This window comes from Grus americana, chromosome 30 (genome assembly GCF_028858705.1).
Source record: "Grus americana isolate bGruAme1 chromosome 30, bGruAme1.mat, whole genome shotgun sequence".
Lineage (NCBI taxonomy): Eukaryota > Metazoa > Chordata > Aves > Gruiformes > Gruidae > Grus > Grus americana.
Window position 1 is genome coordinate 20,608 of NC_072881.1, and position 12,535 is coordinate 33,142.

Consider the following 12,535-nt stretch of genomic DNA (forward strand, 5'->3'; position numbering starts at 1 on the left):
AAGAGGGAAAAGTGTGAGGGGAAAAGGAGAGAGAATTGTGAGAGAAAAATGCGGGGAATTGGAGATCAAGTGTGAGGGGAAATGTGGGGAAATGGGGGTAAAGTGTGAGAAGAAAAAGAGGGAAAAGTTTGAGAGAAAATGGGAGGAAAGGAGGAAAAAGCTGTGGGGAAATATGTGAGAGGAAAATGTGGGGAAATGGGGGTAAAGTGTGAGAAGAAAAAGAGGGAAAAGTTTGAGAGAAAATGGGAGGAAAAGAGGAAGAAGTTGAGGGGAAATATGTGAGAGGAAAATGTGGGGAAATGGGGATAAATTGTGAGGCGAAAAGGAGAGAAAAGAGGGAAAAGTGTGAGGAGAAAAGGAGGGAAAAGTGTGAAGAGAAATGGGCGAAAGGGCGGGAAAAGCCTGAGGAGAAAACGTGGAGAAATGGGGATAAAGTGTGAGAAGAAAATGAGAGAAAAGTGTGAGGGAAAATGGGGGGAAAAGGAGGGAAAAGCTGAGGGGAAAAGAAGGGGAATTATGTGAGGAGAAAATGTGGGGAAATGGGGATAAACTGTGAAGAAAAAAGGAGAGAAAAGAGGGAAAAATGCGAGAAGAAAAGGAGGGAAAAGTGTGAGGAGAAATGAGTGAAAAGGAGGCATAAAGCGTGAGGAGAAAATGTGGGGAAATGGGGATAAAGTGTGAGGAGGGAAAGGAGGGAAAAGCCTGAAGAGAAAATAGAAAAGTATGAGAAGAAAAGTGGGGGAAACCACAAAGGAGAAATGGAGGCAAAGTGTGACAGGAAAATGGGGGGAAAAGGCGAAAAAAGTGAGGCAAAAAGGAGGGAAAACGTGAGGAAAATGGGGTGGGGGGGATTGAAAAGGAAAAATTGGAGGGAAAAACCTGAGGAAAAAAATGGGGGGAAAATGTGAGGAGAAAAAGAGAAAGAATGGGGGGAAATGTGTGAGGGGGGGACAAAAGTCTCAGGGGCAAACGCGAAGGGAAGTGTGAGGGAAAAAAAGGAGGGGAAAGTGTGAGGGGAGAAGGAGAAATAACGGGGGGTAAATCTGGGGGGGGGGGGAAGGGAAAAAATGAGGGAATGGGAGGAAAAAAATGTGTGAGGAAAAGGCAAAACCTTTTCTCGCCGTTGCCCCTTTAAGGGTGGGCGGGGCGCGGGGCTCCTCCCCCCGTCTGGCGACACTCCCCGCCCCTCGTACGTCACCGCGGCCACGCCCCACCCACTCGCTCCGCGCCGCCGCCGCTGCCGCCCCCGCCGCCTCCTCCCCGGCCCCGGCCCCGGCCCCGGCCCCGGCCCCGGCCCCGCCGGTCCCCGGGACGATGCCGAAGCCCCCGGCCCCGCGGACGGGATGAGATTGGGATCGTCGCCATGGGGCGGAGGGGATGAAGGACACCGCGGGGCAGGTGAGTGACCGGCGTCGGGGTGTGAAGGGACGGGGGGGGGGGGGGGGGCTCAGGGGGTGTGAGGTACCGGGGGGGGGGCTCAGGGGGGTAAGGGGCAGGTTTAGGGGTGCTATAGGGGGAGGATGGGGGACTCGGGGGCGTAGGGAGCAGGTTTGGGGGGGTTATAGGGGGGTTTTGGGGGGGCTGGGGGGTTTTGGGGGGTATAGGGGGGTGCGGGGGGGGGCTCAGGGGCGTGGGGGGTGGGTTAAGGGGGCGGTGAGGGCGTAGGGGGCAGGTTTAGGGGGGTTTTGGGGGACTCGGGGATGTGGGGAGCAGTTTAGGGGGTTGTGGGGGGATTTGGGGGTCACAGGGGCGTGGGGAGCGGGTTTAGGGGGGGTCATGGGGGCGTGGGGAGCGGGTTTAGGGGAGCTATGGGGGGGAGGCCAGTTTGGGGCCTCAGGGGGGTGGGAAGCAGATTGGGGGGGGTGTCTGGCTTAGTTTTGGGGGGCTCAGGGGCCTGGGGAGTAGGTTTGGGGGGGTATCAGGGTGGGGTAGGGGGCAGGTTTAGGGGGATGATCCCAGTGCAGGGGGGGTCACGGCCTCTGCCCTCTGCGGGGGAGGCTCCAGCCTGAGGGGAGCTCCCCCCACCCCCCCTCATTTTGGGGGGATTCAGTGACGTGTCGGGGGGGGGGGGGGGCGTGTGTGTCATGTGCTGTTTATCCCGACCCGGAGTCAGCCGGGGACAGGGGGAAGCCGAAGGGGACATTCCGCTCCTTCCTCTTCCTCCCCCTCCCCTGCCCCCCCCCAAATCCCAACCTTTGACCCCCCCCAGGCTGCCTGTACTTAGTGGGGGGTGCTGCCTGTACCTAGGGGTGCTGCCTGTACCCCTGGCGGGGGGGGGCTTCCAGCTCTTTCGGCATCACCGCGCTGCGCCAGGGTTATTTTTAGGCCTCTCCTTGGGCCGCGCTTGACGGGGAGGGGGGGGACACAACACGGATCCTGCCGGGCATTCCCCCCCCCCCCCCCCCAAAACCAGGCAGGATCAGGCCCGGGGCGTTGCCGGCAGGTTGATGTTTAACCCAGCCTTGGCGGGGGGGTGGTTCCCCACACCTTGTTTATTGGGGTTTGGGTGGAGTTTTTTTTTGGGGTGTGGGGGGGGGTAAATCGGTCCGTCTGTCCGTACCGGCAGGGTAAAGCCGGCACCGGCATGGCGGGTGCTTCGGTGAAGGTGGCGGTCAGAGTCCGGCCCTTCAACGCCCGGGAAACCAGTCGCCAGGCCAAGTGCGTCATCCAGATGCAGGGCAACACCACCTGTGAGTGGGGGGGGGAGTGTTTTTGGGGGGACACCCCCCTTCCCATGGGGTGCACACCCCCCCCCCCCCCAGCCATGTCCCTTCCCCAACCCCGTCCTTGTCCCCGCGGCACCGTCCTGGCCACCGGCCCGGAGAACCAGCTGCCGCCGAGCTAAAAATAGCGGCTGAACGACGGCAAGGGGGGGCCCCTGGGGGCGACAGCGGTGACGTGGGGGGGGTCACGGTGTCCCCCCAACACATCGTCACCCCCCCACACCATGCGTGTGTCCCCCCAAAACAGGCATCACCAACCCCAAACTCCCCAAAGACGCCACCAAACACTTCACCTTCGACTACTCGTACTGGTCCCACACCTCGGTGAGTACTGGGAGGGAGAACGCGGCGGGGGGGTGGTGGGGTGTCCCCAACACCCCTAACGTCATCGTTTGTGTCATCGTCATCCCCCCCCCCGCAGGAAGAGGACCCCCACTTTGCCTCGCAACGCCGCGTTTACCGGGACATCGGGGAGGAGATGCTGCTCCACGCTTTCGAGGGTTACAACGTCTGCGTCCTCGCCTACGGCCAAACCGGCGCCGGTAAATCCTACACCATGATGGGCAGGCAGGAGGCCGGGCAGCAGGGAATCATCCCGCAGGTATTGGGGGGTTCTCTGAGGTTTTTTGGGGGGGCTGGATACCCCTTAGCCCCCACCCCAAAAAAAAACCAAACCCCAAAAGCCCCGGCTCAGCGCCACTCGCCCCCAGCTCTGCGAGGATCTCTTCGCCCGCGTCGGCCGTGAGGGATCCCCCGATCTCACCTTCTCCGTGGAGGTGAGCGAGGGGGGGGGGGTTTGGGGGTTCGGGGGGACCCCCCGTCTTACAGACCCCCCTTTTTGGGGGGGGTTTGGGGGTTCGGGGTGAGCCCCGTTATGTCACGGACCCCCCCCGCTAGTGACCTGGGCGTCTGGGGGTTCAGGGCAGTGTCTCTGTCATAGCCCCCCCCCCCCAGCCCTGATCCTGGGGGTTTGGGGGTTCAGCTCATCTCCCTGCACTGAGGTTTGGGGGTGTCCCTCCCACCATTTTGGGGGTGTCCCTCCCACCATTATTGGGGTGTCCCTCCCACCATTTTGGAGCTTCCCCCACCCAACTCCCCCATCAGTTTGGGGCTTCCCCCGCGACCCCCTCCATCACTTTGGGGGTTCTTCCGCCACCACCTTCTCACTATTTTGGGGTGTCGTCCCCCCCCAGGTGAGCTACATGGAGATCTACTGCGAGCGGGTGCGGGACCTGCTGAACCCCAAAAGCCGCGGGGGGCTGCGGGTGCGGGAGCACCCACTGCTGGGTCCCTACGTCCAGGACCTGTCCCGCCTGGCCGTCACCTCCTTCGAGGACATCGCCGACCTGATGGACAGCGGCAACAAGGCCAGGTGGGGACTGGGGGGGTGGGACACCCCGATATTTGGGGGGGAACCCCCCCGAAAAAGCTTCTTTGATGTCCTTTTCCCCACTCCCCCCCCCCCCACTCAGGACGGTGGCGGCCACCAACATGAACGAGACCAGCAGCCGCTCGCACGCCGTCTTCACCATCGTCTTCAGCCAGCGCCGCCACGACCGCCTGACCGACCTCCACACTGAGAAGGTGACCCTGCGCCCCCCCAAAATCCCCCTGCGCCCCCCCAAATCCTGCCTCAGTCCTCACCCAAATCTGCCCAAAATCCCCCCACAAATTCCTCCCCGAAATCCCCCCGAAATTCACCCCAAGTCCCTCCAAAATCTCCCTCAGCTCCCCTCAACCCCCCAATCCCCCCAAAATTCCCACAAATTCCCCCCAAATTCCTCTTTGATCCTGTCCCAAAATCCCTCAAGTCCCCCCAGTTCCCTGCAAATCCCCCCAAATCCCCCCAGCTCCTCCCAAATCCCCCCAAATCCCCTCCTCACTCCCAAATCCCCTGAACCCCCCCAACCTCCCCCCAAATCTCCTTCACCTTCCCAAATCCCCCCTGTATCACCCCCAAAATCCCCTCAATGCCCCCCAAATTTCCCCCCAAGTCCCCCTGAGCCCCCCCAAATCCCCTGAGCCCCCCCAAACCCCCCACCCCCCCAGGTCAGCCGGATCAGCCTGGTAGACCTCGCCGGCAGCGAACGCGCCGACGCCTCGGGAGCCAAGGGAATGCGCCTGAAGGTGAGGAGGGGGGGTGAGAGGGTTTGGGGGGACCCCTGTACCCCCAAAGAGGGGCTCTGTGGGGTGAAACCCCCCCATACACCCCCCCCCCAGCCTTCCTCCTCCTCCTCCTCCTCCCCAGGAAGGCGCCAACATCAACAAATCTCTGACCACGCTGGGGAAAGTCATCTCCGCCCTGGCCGAGGCGGTGAGTTTTGGGGGGGCTGGGGGGGGGTCTCACGGTCTCCTGGGACCCCTCATTTTTTAGGGGGGCAGCGCACATGACCCCCCCTGCTTTTTTCCTCCCCCCCCCCCCATAGCAAAACAGCAAGAAGAAGAAACCGGATTTCATCCCCTACCGGGACTCGGTGCTGACCTGGCTGCTGAAGGAGAACCTGGGTGAGTTGGGGAGGGAGTCTGGGGGGGCTGTGGGGTTTTTTTGGGGGGGGGGTCTGGCATTTTTGGGGGTTCCCTATCCCCCCTAAACACCCCCACCCCCCCCCATCATCTCCCCGTAGGCGGTAACTCCCGCACGGCCATGATCGCGGCGCTGAGCCCGGCCGACATCAACTACGAGGAGACGCTCAGCACCCTGCGGTATTTATTTTTTTTTTTGGGGGGGTCTGTGGTGGTTTTTTTGGGGGGCCCCCAAGCTTTGATCCTGCCCGTGTGTGTGTGTGCCCCCCCCCCCCCCCGCAGCTACGCGGACCGCACCAAGCAGATCCGGTGCCACGCGGTGATCAACGAGGACCCCAACGCCCGGCTGATCCGGGAGCTGAGGCAGGAGGTGACGCGGCTGCGGGAGCTGCTCAGCGCCCAGGGGCTGCCCCCCGCCCCCCCCGGTGAGGGTTTTGGGGGGGCCCGTGAGGGTTTTGGGGGAGCAGGGGGGGTTTGGGGGAGCAGGGGGGGTTTGGGGGGCAGAGATTTAGGGGGAGATTTGGGGGGCAGATTTAGGGGCTGGGGGGGGCAGAGTGGGACTTGGGGGGCAGAGCTACAGTGGGTTCTGGGGGGGGGGGGTGTCAGGTGCAGGAGGGGGCTCCCCGAACCCCCAATTTCTGCCCCCTCCCAGGCCAGAACCCGGCTGCGCCCCCACCCCCTCCCGCCGCCCCCCTCAACGGGGGGTCGGAGCCGCTGCCCCCCCTCGGCGCTGCGGAGGCCATGGAGCGGCTGCAGGTGACCCCAAATCCCCCCCCCCCAGCCCCTTTCCCCACCCCCAGGGGGCCGGGGTCACCCCCCCGCCCCCCAAAAATCACACAGCCCCCCAAAAATCTCACACCACCCACCCACCCCCCCCCAGGAGACGGAGAAAATCATCGCGGAGCTGAACGAGACCTGGGAGGAGAAGCTGCGCAGGACGGAGGCGCTGCGGCTGGAGCGGTGAGGGGGGGAGCACCCCCAAAACAACCCCCACACGGCCCCCCCAAACCCTGCGCCCCCCCCCCAAACCCCCCCTCACTGCCCCTCCCAAGCCCCCCCAAAGTCCCCCCTAAAATCCTCAAAGTCCCCCCAAACCTACCCCAACCCCCCCCGTGCCCCCCAAACCCTCCCAACACCTCCCCCCCGTGCCCCCCAAAAACCCCCCCCGTGTCCCCCCAGCCCCCCAACTCCCCCCCGTACCCCCCCAAACCCCCCCGTGCCCCCCCAGGGAGGCGCTGCTGGCCGAGATGGGGGTGGCCCTGCGTGAGGACGGCGGCACCGTCGGCGTCTTCTCCCCTAAAAAGGCAAGTGGAGGGGGGGTCCCCAAAACCCCCCCTTGTCCCCCCCCCCCCCCCATGCTGTGGGCCACCTCCCACCGAACCCTGACTGTTGGTTTGTTTTTTGGGGTGCCCCCCCCCCCCCAAAAAAAAAGACCCCCCACTTGGTGAACCTCAACGAGGACCCGCTGATGTCCGAGTGTCTCCTCTACCACATCAAGGACGGCGTGACCAGGTGAGGGGTGGGGGGGGTCCCCAAAACCCCCCCTTCTGACCCCCCCAAATCCCCTCTGACCCCCCCAAATCCCTTCTGACCCCCCCATTTTGCTGTGGGGCCCCCCCCCCCCCAGAGTGGGCCAGGTGGACGTGGACATCAAGCTGTCGGGGCCGTTCATCGGGGAGCAGCACTGCCTCTTCCGCAGCTGCCCCGACCCCTCGGGAGAAGGTAAGAGATTAAAGGTGGGGGGCGGCACCAGATTTTGGGGTGCCCCCCCCTTTTCCTGCCCCGCCCCCTTTGCACCCCCTAACTCCTCTTTCTCCCCCCCCCCCCCCCAATGCTGGCACTGGAGCAGGTCACCGCGCCCCCCCCCAGGTACCGCTCCCCCCCGCGCCGGCGGGAGAGGGGCCCTAAGGGGGGGGACTTTGGGGGGGTGGGGGATTTGGGGGACCCCCCTCCAAGTTCTACCAGTGTTGTGACCCCCCCTTTGTTACCCCCCCCCCAAAAAACCCCCCAAACCAAGTGGTGGTGACGCTGGAGCCGTGCGAGGGGGCAGAGACCTACGTCAATGGGAAGCAGGTGACGGAGCCGGTGGTCCTCAAATCGGGTAGGGACCCCCCCAAATCCCCCCTGAATTTCCCATGACCACCCCTAAATCCCTCTATATCCCCCCCAAATCCCCCCAAAATTATCTTATGTCCCCCCCAAATCCCCTTCACCCCCAAAATCCCCCCCCAATTTCCTCTGAACCCCCCAAAACCCTCTCTATCCCCCAAATCCCCCTTTATCCCCCCAAATCCCCATCTCCACCTGCCAAATCCCCCCTGAATTTCCTCTGATCCCCCCAAATCCCCCCCAAATCCCCATCTCCCCCCACCAAATCCCCCCCAAATCCCCCTGTGTGCCCCCAACCCCTCTGTATCCCCCCAAATCCCCGTCTCCCCCACCAAATCCCCCCCAAACCCCCCAAATCCCCCCCAAATCCCCATCTCCCCCCACCAAATCCCCCCAACCCCCCTGTGTCCCCCCAAATCCCCGTCTCCCCCCCAAATCCCCCCCAAACCCCCCTGTGTCCCCCCAAATCCCCGTCTCCCCCCACCAAATCCCCCCAAATCCCCCTTTATCCCCCCAAATCCCCATCTCCACCTGCCAAATCCCCCCTGAATTTCCTCTGATCCCCCCCAAATCCCCCCAACCCCCGTGTCCCCCCAAATCCCCATCTCCCCCCACCAAATCCCCCCCAAATCCCCCTGTGTGCCCCCAACCCCTCTGTATCCCCCCAAATCCCCATCTCCCCCCACCAAATCCCCCCCAAACCCCCCTGTGTCCCCCCAAATCCCCGTCTCCCCCACCAAATCCCCCCCAAACCCCCCTGTGTCCCCCCAAATCCCCGTCTCCCCCCACCAAATCCCCCCCAAACCCCCCTGTGTCCCCCCAAATCCCCATCTCCCCCCACCAAATCCCCCCCCCAAATCCCCGTCTCCCCCCACCAAATCCCCCCCAAACCCCCCTGTGTCCCCCCAAATCCCCGTCTCCCCCCACCAAATCCCCCCCAAACCCCCCTGTGTCCCCCAAATCCCCATCTCCCCCCTGTGTCCCCCCCAAATCCCCGTCTCCCCCCACCAAATCCCCCCCAAACCCCCCTGTGTCCCCCCAAATCCCCATCTCCCCCCACCAAATCCCCCCCCAAATCCCCGTCTCCCCCCACCAAATCCCCCCCAAACCCCCCTGTGTCCCCCCAAATCCCCATCTCCCCCCACCAAATCCCCCCCCAAATCCCCGTCTCCCCCCACCAAATCCCCCCCGTGTCCCCCCCAAATCCCCATCTCCCCCCCCCGCCCGGGTCCCACCCTCCCTCTCCTCTCCTCTCCCCTGCCCCCCCCCAGGCCACCGCCTCGTTTTGGGGAAGAACCACGTTTTCCGCTTCACCCACCCGGAGCAGGCGCGCAGGGAGCGGGAGCGCGGCCCCCCCGGGCCCCCCCCCGACTGGAACCTGGCCCAGCGGGAGCTGCTGGAGCAGCAGGGCATCGACATGCGCCTGGAGATGGAGAAGAGGTGGGGGGGACGGGACACCCCGGGGACACCCCAGGGACACCCCGGGGACACTCTGGGGGGTGTGTGGGGGGGGGGTCTCACCCCGTGTGTGCCCCCCCCTGCCCCGCGCAGGCTGCAGGACCTGGAGAACCAGTACCGGCGGGAGAAGGAGGAGGCCGACCAGCTGCTGGAGCAGCAGCGGATGGTGAGGGGGGGTCCCCTGGGTGTCACAGCTCCCCTCTGGGGGTCCCTTGGGGTCCCCTGGGTGTCCCCTGGGTGTTCTTGGGTGTCCCTTGGGTGTCCCTTGGGTCCCCTTGGGTGCCACAGCCAGCCCCTGGGTGTCCCTTGGGTCCCCTGGGTGTCACAGCTCCCCCCTGGGTGTCCCTCGGTGTCCCCTGGGTGTTCTTGGGTGCCACAGCCGTCCCCTGGGTGTCCCTTGGGGTCCCCTGGGTGTCACAGCTCCCCCCTGGGTGTCCCTTGGGGTCCCCTGGGTGTCACCCGGGTGTTCTTGGGTGTCCCTTGGGTGCCACAGCCGTCCCCTGGGTGTCCCTTGGGTCCCCTGGGTGTCACAGCTCCCCCCTGGGTGTCCCTTGGGGTCCCCTGGGTGTCACCTGGGTGTTCTTGGGTGTCCCTTGGGTCTCCCTTGGGTGTCACAGCTCCCCCCTGGGTGTCACCCAGGTGTTCTTGGGTGTCCCTTGGGTCTCCCTTGGGTGCCACAGCCGTCCCCTGGGTGTCCCTTGGGGTCCCCTGGGTGTCACCCAGGTGTTCTTGGGTGTCCCTTGGGTCCCCCCCCAATGTCCCCTGGGTCTCCCTTGGGTGCCACAGCCAGCCCCTGGGTGTCCCCTGGGTGTCACAGCTCCCCTCTGGGGGTCCCTCAGGTCCCCTGGGTGTCCCTCGGGTGTTCTTGGGTGTCCCTTGGGTCTCCTTTGGGTGCCACAGCCAGCCCCTGGGTGTCCCTTGGGTCCCCTGGGTGTCACAGCTCCCCCCTGGGTGTCCCTCGGTATCCCCTGGGTGTTCTTGGGTGCCACAGCCGTCCCCTGGGTGTCCCTTGGGGTCCCCTGGGTGTCACCCGTGTGTTCTTGGGTGTCCCTTGTGTCTCCCTTGGGTGCCACAGCCGTCCCCTGGGTGTCCCTTGGGGTCCCCTGGGTGTCACCCGGGTGTTCTTGGGTGTCCCTTGGGTCCCCCCCCAAGGTCCCCTGGGTCTCCCTTGGGTGCCACAGCCAGCCCCTGGGTGTCCCTTGGTGTCACCTGGGTGTCACCCGGGTGTTCTTGGGTGTCCCTTGGGTCCCCCCTGGGTGTCACAGCTCCCCCCTGGGTGTCACAGCTCCCCCCTGGGTGTCCCTCGGTGTCCCCTGGGTGTCACCCGGGTGTTCTTGGGTGTCCCTTGGGTCTCCCTTGGGTGCCACAGCCGTCCCCTGGGTGTCCCCTGGGTGTCACAGCTCCCCCCTCGGTGTCCCCTGGGTGTCACCCGGGTGTTCTTGGGTCTCCCTTGGGTCCCCCCCCAATGTCCCCTGGGTCTCCCTTGGGTGCCACAGCCAGCCCCTGGGTGTCATCCCCCCCCCCCCCGCACCGTTCGCTGTCCCCATGTGCGTGTCACCCCCCCAGCACGCCGACCCCGAGAGCGGTGACGACCCGGAGCAGCGCTGGTGCGAAGCCGGTTGGCGCCTCATCTCCTCCCTCCGCCAAAACCTCCCGGCTCCCACCGTCCGTTCCATCGTCCGCCGGTGCGGCCTCCCCAACCCCGGCAAACGCCGCGAACCCCTCCGGGTTTACCAAATCCCTCAACGACGTCGGCCGACGACGCCGGATCCTCCCTGGGTCACCATGGCGGATCTGAAGATGCAGGCGGTGAAGGAAATCTGTTACGAGGTGGCGCTGCGGGATTTTCGGCAAGCGCGGCGAGAGGTGGAAGCCATGAGCATCGTCAAGATGAAAGAGCTTTGCCGACGTTACGGCAAACGGGATCCTCACGAGCGAGAAACCTGGCGCGCCGTGGCGCGGGACGTTTGGGATACGGTGGGAGGAGGCGAAGAGGATGGCGGCGGCGCCGGTGATGTCAGCGGCGCGGAGGTGGAGGGGCTGCGAGCTCACCTGGATAAACTGGCCGGGATCCTGCGGGAGGTGAAGCGGCAGAACAGCGCCAAGGACGAGCAGATCCGCGCCCTGCGGGATCGCGTCGGAAAGATGGAGCGCGTCATCCCCCTCCCGCCGGTGAGGGAGCCCTGCCCCACGGCCTGCCCCACGTCACCCCACAGAGCCCTGCTGTGGGTCCGGCCTGCCCCACGTCACCCCACAGAGCCCTGCTGTGGGTCCTGCCTGTCCCCTACTGCCCCACAGAGCCCTGCTGTGGGTCCTGCCTGCCCCACGTCACCCCACAGAGCCCTGCTGTGGGTCCTGCCTGCCCCATACTGCCCCATGGGACCCTGCTGTGGGTCCTGCCTGCCCCACGTCACCCTATAGACCCCCATATGGGTCCTGCCTGCCCCACATACCCCTGATCTGGGTCCTGCCTGCCCCACGTCACCCCGTAGCCCCCCATACAGGTGCCACCCACCCCCCTGGGACCCCCATGCCTGCCCTCCCCTCCCTCCCTCCCCCCCCAAAGCCATCCGGCCCCCCCTGACCCCCCCCTTTTTCCCCTCCCCCCAGCAGGAGGAGGATGCAGAGGCCCAGCCCCCCCCTCAGGAGCCCCCCCAACCCGACGCCGCCCGGGGGTCGCCCCCCCCTTCCTCTTCCTCACCCTCCTCCTCCTCCTCGGCGGCGGAGCGGCTGTGCCGGCTGATGGAGCAGGATCCGGCGTTCCGGCGGGGGCGGCTGCGGTGGCTGCGGCAAGAACAGGCCCGGTTGGCGGGGGGGGGGTCTGCAGCCCCCTACCCCCTCCCGTCGCCCCCCCCGTTTCACCCCTCCCCCCCAGGACTGTAAGCTGCGCTTCCCCTTTAAGAGCAACCCCCAACATCGCCTGGCCTGGGGGGGGGGGCCCCCCCACGAGGACAACAACCCCCCCCTCCCTTTTTCGGGGCGCCCCCGCCGGGGGTCTCTGGATGGGGGGAGCCCCCCCCGGCAACCGCCAGCACCGGGGACGCCCCCCCCGCACACCGGGGACCCCCCCCGCGTCCGCCGCCAGCACTCGGCCCCCGACCTGAAGGCGCGAGGCCCCCCTGCCTAGGGGGGGGCGGGGGGGGGGCAGTGCCGCGGGGGGTGATGGGATACTGGGGGACACCCCCACCCCCCCCATATGGACAATCAGGGGCCGTCCTGCGGGGGGGGGGGGGGCTCTGCTGCTATCACCCCCCCCCCCCCCATGTGTGTGCGTGTGTCTGTGGGGGGTGCCCTCTGATTAAGGGGGACTCCCCCCCCCCCCAATTAAGGGGATGCCCTAATTAAAGGGGGAGCCCTCTAATTAAAGCGGAACTCCTCATTAAAGGGGGCGCCCCCCCCCCCCGCAATTAACGGTGGTGCTGCCTCTGTCTCTGCTGCCCTGCACGTGTGCCATGCCCCGCCCCCATCGCCACGTCACCGTCGCGCTCCGCCTACTCCAGCTTGGCAGCCGGTGGCCACGCCCCCTGCTCCACCCCCCGGGGTTGGCTCCGCCCCCCGCTTCCTTCACCCCCCGCGGGGCGTGGTAGCGGCAAGCTCCGCCCATGGGCGTGGCCACGCCCCGTCCCCGTGCAGAACCGCGCTGGGATGGGGGCGTGGTGATGGGGAAGCTCCGCCCCTGGGCGTGAATCCGCCGCTCAATCAGCCCCGCGGTGGGGGCGTGG

At 65.7% G+C, this 12,535-nt stretch overlaps 1 protein-coding gene across 1 annotated transcript; it reads left to right on the plus strand.

The window, feature by feature from the left end:
- The first annotated feature begins 1,283 nt into the window (after nucleotides 1-1,283).
- Nucleotides 1,284-12,224, plus strand: KIF1C (kinesin family member 1C). The gene is given in 23 exon segments (XM_054806703.1): nucleotides 1,284-1,398; nucleotides 2,567-2,690; nucleotides 2,971-3,047; nucleotides 3,145-3,324; nucleotides 3,407-3,499; nucleotides 3,917-4,095; nucleotides 4,196-4,307; nucleotides 4,773-4,850; nucleotides 4,972-5,037; nucleotides 5,150-5,228; nucleotides 5,348-5,426; nucleotides 5,529-5,671; nucleotides 5,899-6,002; nucleotides 6,127-6,206; nucleotides 6,475-6,550; nucleotides 6,679-6,758; nucleotides 6,874-6,968; nucleotides 7,264-7,347; nucleotides 8,627-8,795; nucleotides 8,907-8,979; nucleotides 10,380-10,985; nucleotides 11,424-11,620; nucleotides 11,622-12,224. Coding segments are annotated over 23 exon segments (3,114 nt in total). The 5' UTR covers nucleotides 1,284-1,377; the 3' UTR covers nucleotides 11,941-12,224.
- Nucleotides 12,225-12,535: the final 311 nt, after the last annotated feature.